General features: G+C 38.2%; 1 protein-coding gene across 1 annotated transcript; it reads right to left on the minus strand.

The window, feature by feature from the left end:
• Positions 1–253: 253 nt before the first annotated feature.
• Positions 254–3,361, minus strand: sem1 (SEM1 26S proteasome subunit). Its single transcript, XM_005728748.2, has 3 exons — positions 3,122–3,361; positions 2,630–2,723; positions 254–645 (listed from the first exon to the last, which is right to left on the minus strand). The coding sequence occupies exons 1-3, from the start codon at positions 3,195–3,197 to the stop codon at positions 603–605; spliced, it is 213 nt and encodes a 70-aa protein (XP_005728805.1). The 5' UTR covers positions 3,198–3,361; the 3' UTR covers positions 254–602.
• Between the last annotated feature and the right edge of the window lie 2,216 nt (positions 3,362–5,577).

Raw genomic sequence — 5,577 nt, forward strand, 5'->3', positions numbered from 1 at the left:
TGTGTTGACTTGGCAGGTGTGCGTCTGAGGAGATCAACAGTTCTTACAAAGACTGTAATTTGCAGTTATTTTAGCCAAACCCTGAGTCATCTTCTATACCAACTAGAAAAATGGATTTTAGTGCATGTACAAAATAAGAGCTGCCCAAGGACAAGCCGAAACCAAAGAACCCCGGCTGAATGTTTGCTCAAGCATCACTGTTGGCCACTGGCTTTTCTTCCTCGATTACAGGGACTGCAGTTATTACAGCCTATTGAATTTCAGCAATATTTTAATGATTACTCAAAACCAACTGGTTTCTTCAGGCTGAGGAGCTAGGACCAGTCTACAGATTGCATTACACACAAATATAAAATTAACACAAATGTAATGCAGAAATTATCTTTAACTGTCACCTAAACATTTGTAGCATAAACATTAAAGGAAAAACACTCAAAGGAACACTTTCTTCCAAACACTTTACTTCCATCAACTTCAATTATAAAAAAGGGCAACAAATTAACATCTTCTGAGCTCTTCTTGCAGTATGTGGTCAGCCAGTAATTTTCAATTATAAATGTCCATATCCAATGTCTCCGAATACTGAAAGGCCTTGTCAGCCACTATGATGTCTCCATCTTGTAACCATGTTTTTCAAGCTCCGCTCTGCAGGGAGGAAAAGAAAAATAGAAAGATCAAGTCAGCAGAGATGATTACAGGTGGGTGGTTGAGGCATAAGTACCCTCTGCTATTGATTGTAAGAACCATTAGGAGATGAGAAGAAAAAAAATATATAAATACTGCATAATGCATACAGCTATGGATTTGATGATTACATATATAGACATATAGCAGCTGTGGCCTTTAACAATAATGATATCTTTAAGAAACAACTTAATAGTATGGCTATCGTAATTGGCCTAAATAAAACAATAGCATATAACTGTCTAAAGGGTACTCAAATAAAAACAAAGCAGCCATTTATCTATCAGTGGATACTGATTGCTCATAGATTTGCCAACTCCATTACATTTCTGCTAAACTCAACATACCTAAGGTACTTTTGCACGTTACAAATGTTGTTCGTCTGTTGCGTTTTAGAGGCGTTTATATTTTTCTACATATGTGAAATATAAACGAGCCCTGCTGTCAAAAAAGGTGATCTAGGCCACAAAACTGGTACAAATCTCACCAGGCAAGTTCATTATTGGTTACTGCATCTTCCATGCTGCATTTAGATCGACTGAATTGCATGCACGGCTCCTAAAAGGCATTCTGGTGGTGTGCAAAGGCAATATGTTATATCAGGGAAAATTACTCACCATGTGCTACATATGGACAGCATATAAATAAAAATGTTAACTGTTTGATAGGAGTTTCTCTCTGCATAACCCATCAGGCTCTTCATGACCGATTACATTATATACTGTATGTGGTATTTCTAATTCATATGAGGAGGATTCACAGTTACATTGATAAACAGAAATATAGTATCAGCAGTCATACATGTAGCTAAGTAATGATGTTGCCTGTGTTGATACTTTTCGTTTTTGGGGGGGGAGGTAGGTCGTTCAGTAAGTGGGAACCAGGGTAAAGTCTAAAAACTTAATTTAACTTTTGTTTCCTAAAAATTCACACCTTTCACATTATTGTGCCAAAAGCACTCTTTTTTTTCTGTTTATTTTCTGTGGATTTTGAACTTGAAGATGTTAAACTGTGGCCACTGTTTAAAACGCCTGTGGTTTAGAAACAATACTAATAGATAAACAGTGACTTGGAGCATGTTTGTAAACGATTAAACATCTGATAGAAACTCCACTAGGTTTACAAGTAACCGCTGATCGACCACAATGCGTGTAATGTTATTCCGACAGGCACCACGGAAAAGTTTCCAGCGTCACCAGGGGGGCAAATTTTACCAGCTGTCCGATTTCCTGGTTTTTCTCGACAGCCAAGAGATTTACTGGACGAGGTTTTGGGCCAAAGTAGTGCACTATTTGTAGTTTTTGCATCAGAAATTGCTCAATGATCTACATTTTTCTGAAACAGTTTTGAGAAACATTTGCAGAAAGATAACAAACACGGGAAATATTAGCAAGTCCTATGTTTAACATAAAGGTGTGGTTTGAAATGAACTAGCTTTTAATTTAGGCAGGCATTTGAAACAAAATCAAAAAAAGGTGCACAACAGCAGTTACAAAAACGCACCCCTGCTTTTAGAGCAACAGAAATTCAAATGTTAACACGTCAATGACCTACAAACGCAGAGCAGATGACTGAATTATTAAATATGAAACATCTGTGGATCAAATGTTGGTTTGTTCCATTTAAAATAAATAGAAAGACTGTGTCCCACATGTGCTAAAACAGAAAGATTTTCATTCAAAACGGAGAGTATTTCTGTTGCTTGACCCTAAACTTGATCAAATAAATGTAAGCATAAAGATGGAGATATAGTATGACATTAAGGCAAGAAAGTAGACAGTAAGGACTTCATAAACTGGCATTCTGAAATGTGCAAAAACGATTCTGATTATGCAAACGTCTTTGTTTGTCATCGGACAGTTTTTCATTAGCTTTTAAGTGATTTGTGAGATTTAAAAAAAAAAAAAGTTTTATTTAATGAACAATTTCTGACTGATCAGATTACCTCAGCTGATTTGAGAAATCATCTTCTACGTTATCATCGTCCCAGTTGTCTTCCCAAACATGAGCGTCTTCGTCTTCATCCAGCCCTGTCCAGTCTGGGAAACATTACAGCTGTAAGCTTGCAATAAAACCTTAATATAAAAGTATCTGCTCACCAGTTCTGAACACTTTAGCTTGTTGGTTTAGCTACATTGGCGGTGTAAGACAATTACTTCAAGTATACATAATATTTAAACAGCTAAGCGCAGTCAGTAAGTAAATTTTAGTGGTGAATTAAACTACTGGGAGCTCGGTGAAGTGGTGTGTTTGGTTAAATCGGAACAATTGTGGCGTTTTTCTTCCAGCTAGCTCGCTAGCTAATGCTAAAGCTAATAGGCTAGGCTAGCTGAGTCACTGCAGCAGGACACAGCAAAGAAAAACGTAACGGACTCCAACAACTAATGAAGAGAGAAACAAGAACAACAACACCTCAGATAACATGTGAACTACTCACCCTCGGCTGGGAATTCTTCAAACTCATCATCCTCCTCCAGCAAGCCCAGATCTACGGTCTGCTTCTTGTCTGACATGTTAGCTCCGTCGGTGTGTTGCTGTTTGTTAATGAAGCCTCTTCACGCAGGAATTGTGGGAAGTTAAAGTTGATCGAGCCGGTTGCGGCTGCGCGAAGTGCACGCATGGATGGCACGATGACTGCACAGGGGAGCGCAGGAGGAACTGTGAGCCACAGCAAAGCGAGGTAAGGCAGGTTTACTCAAGAAACACTCGATGTAATTAAATTCAATGTGATTTACAAACGCACACACAGGCAGTTAGGAACCAGCTCTCTGCCCTCAAATAGAAAGCAAAGACAAGAGAAACAGGTCGATATATCCGATGAGATTTTTCTAACAGGTTTAATTAAAGCAGTGAGTCTAACCTGTTTAAGATAAATAAACGAAGTATTTTAAGGAAAATCCTTAATTTCAAGTTTGAACGCTTTTTGTTTTGTCTTCTTATCACACTTAGAGTAAATATATTTTTCAAATTTGATTTTTAACATTACCAGTACCTATCCAGTATTACAGGTACAGCTTTATCAGCTCTGTTAACATGTTTGCTGTGCAGAAAAAAATGTCCAAAATAAGTTTTGGTGTAAAGAATATTTATTTGACATTGTTATCCATTTCAGTCACAGTGACACTTTATCCCCTGCAAAGTGTTTCATGTGTTGGGGAATATTGCTTATGTATTTAGGATGCTCATCCATCCATTCGTTTCACTCCTCCTATCAGGGTACTGGCTCTACTTCTGAGTATTGTTATTATGTTTTTTATTATTATTAATGGCCTGTTATTTTTTTCAGACGGTACATTTTACTTAAAGGTGTGAGGAGCATGTTCTCTGCACGTGTCACCTGGCTTGTAGAAGGTGTGTTTTATTATGACTCTTGTATTACTGCTTTCTTTACTCTTTAAAATTCATTTATTATTTATTTATTTATTTATTATAAGCCAGTGTACCCCTAGCACTCAATCCAAACCCTAATGAATGGAATGAGCTGTGTGAAGATGGATATCCAACATAAAATGTTTTCAAAAACACCAAGGATGAGATTTGCCTTGGGACTGAGCAGCATGGACAGGATTAGAAATGAATACATCAAAAAGAGACATGTGCAGAGGAGGGATAGTGGATATACTGGACAAACGGTGTTGAATATAGCTGCCAGACAGGTGGAAAACCCCAGAGATGATCCATGGACGTGGTGAAGGAAGAGATACAGAGGGTTTGTGAGACAGAGGAGGATGTCAGGGATAGAGATGGAGCTGGGTGATTCGCTGTGGCAACCCTAAAAGGAACAGCTGGAAGAAAAAAAAGAAGTTTGGTATGCTGTTTATGTTTCAGCATATTTCACAATATAAAAACATTTTAAAGCAGAATGCAGAAAGCAGAATGCTCGAGGTAACTCTGAAATGGCGTCACATTTTTTTCAGTATAACTCTTAACATTTGCTTTATATCTGTATTTTCCATCCCCCAAATATCAGCGATACCATCAGTCCCAAAAATCAAATATTTTAGAAATCTTGTTTTCTTGAATTCCTCCCTGCATGCTTCCCTCTCTCCCAGAAACACATTTCGCTTCCAGGCCACCACAAAAGCCCTCTTTCCTCAAAACATATGCACTCAAGTCACTCAAATTTTGTCAAAGATTTTTCATTTGGGAACAAATGCACATTGTAACCCATGCGGCCCGCTCAAATAATGATGCAGCAGCCACAGCTTAGGATGTATTTTAGATAAATGAGAGCGCACATTTACCACAAAACCACTTGTACCACAATGAAAATTGCTCTCCAGCTGTCATATGTTGACAGATGGAACAAACCTCAACTTAAGCTCTGCGCACTTATTCTATTTTCAAATTATTTTGTAATCATCCTAAGCCTTTACACATGACAATGCCACAACACTCAGAGGAAAGAGGAATAAGACACTGGCAAGTGTAGGAAGCTAATGCTGTTTGTTTAAATAGTTTCTCACCAGTTAGTAGTAAAAATGCATTCATAAAAAACAAGTTGTAGGTGCTGAAAAAGAAAACATCAAGCCCGCACACACGACGAGAACAAGGTCAGTAACATTTAACCACTACTGTCATGTGAAATAATGAACAGAAGGACTTTCTTATTTATCCTGGTAGGGCTGGAACTCTTTTTTTTTTTATTACCAATCAGTTAAAAGTTGTTAAAACATCCATCCATCTATCCATTTTCTGCTGCTTATCTGAGTGTTGGTTGTGAGGGAAAAGAGACACCCAGATCTCCGTCTCCCCAGCCAAGTCTTCCAGGGAGACACCAAGGCTTACCCAAGCCAACCAAGACTCTCCAGTGTGTCCTAGTTCTATCTCGAGGCCTCCTCTCTGTTGAACAACTTCAAAAATGGCTTACCTCTGAGACATCTTTGTCACATG

The sequence above is a fragment of the Pundamilia nyererei genome, unplaced genomic scaffold (genome assembly GCF_000239375.1).
Source record: "Pundamilia nyererei isolate P.nyererei 1_Seehausen unplaced genomic scaffold, PunNye1.0 scaffold00030, whole genome shotgun sequence".
NCBI lineage: Eukaryota > Metazoa > Chordata > Actinopteri > Cichliformes > Cichlidae > Pundamilia > Pundamilia nyererei.

What these genes read in the sequence shown, in the direction of transcription:
- sem1 (XM_005728748.2), bottom strand. Translation starts at nt 3,197, where the DNA reads ATGTCAGACAAGAAGCAGACCGTAGATCTGGGCTTGCTGGAGGAGGAT. An exon ending in TGAAGAATTCCCAGCCGAGG is followed by an intron (nt 2,724 to 3,121) that starts GTGAGTAGTTCA and finishes AATGTTTCCCAG; the next exon opens with ACTGGACAGGGCTGGATGAA. An exon ending in GATTTCTCAAATCAGCTGAG is followed by an intron (nt 646 to 2,629) that starts GTAATCTGATCA and finishes TCCTCCCTGCAG; the next exon opens with AGCGGAGCTTGAAAAACATG.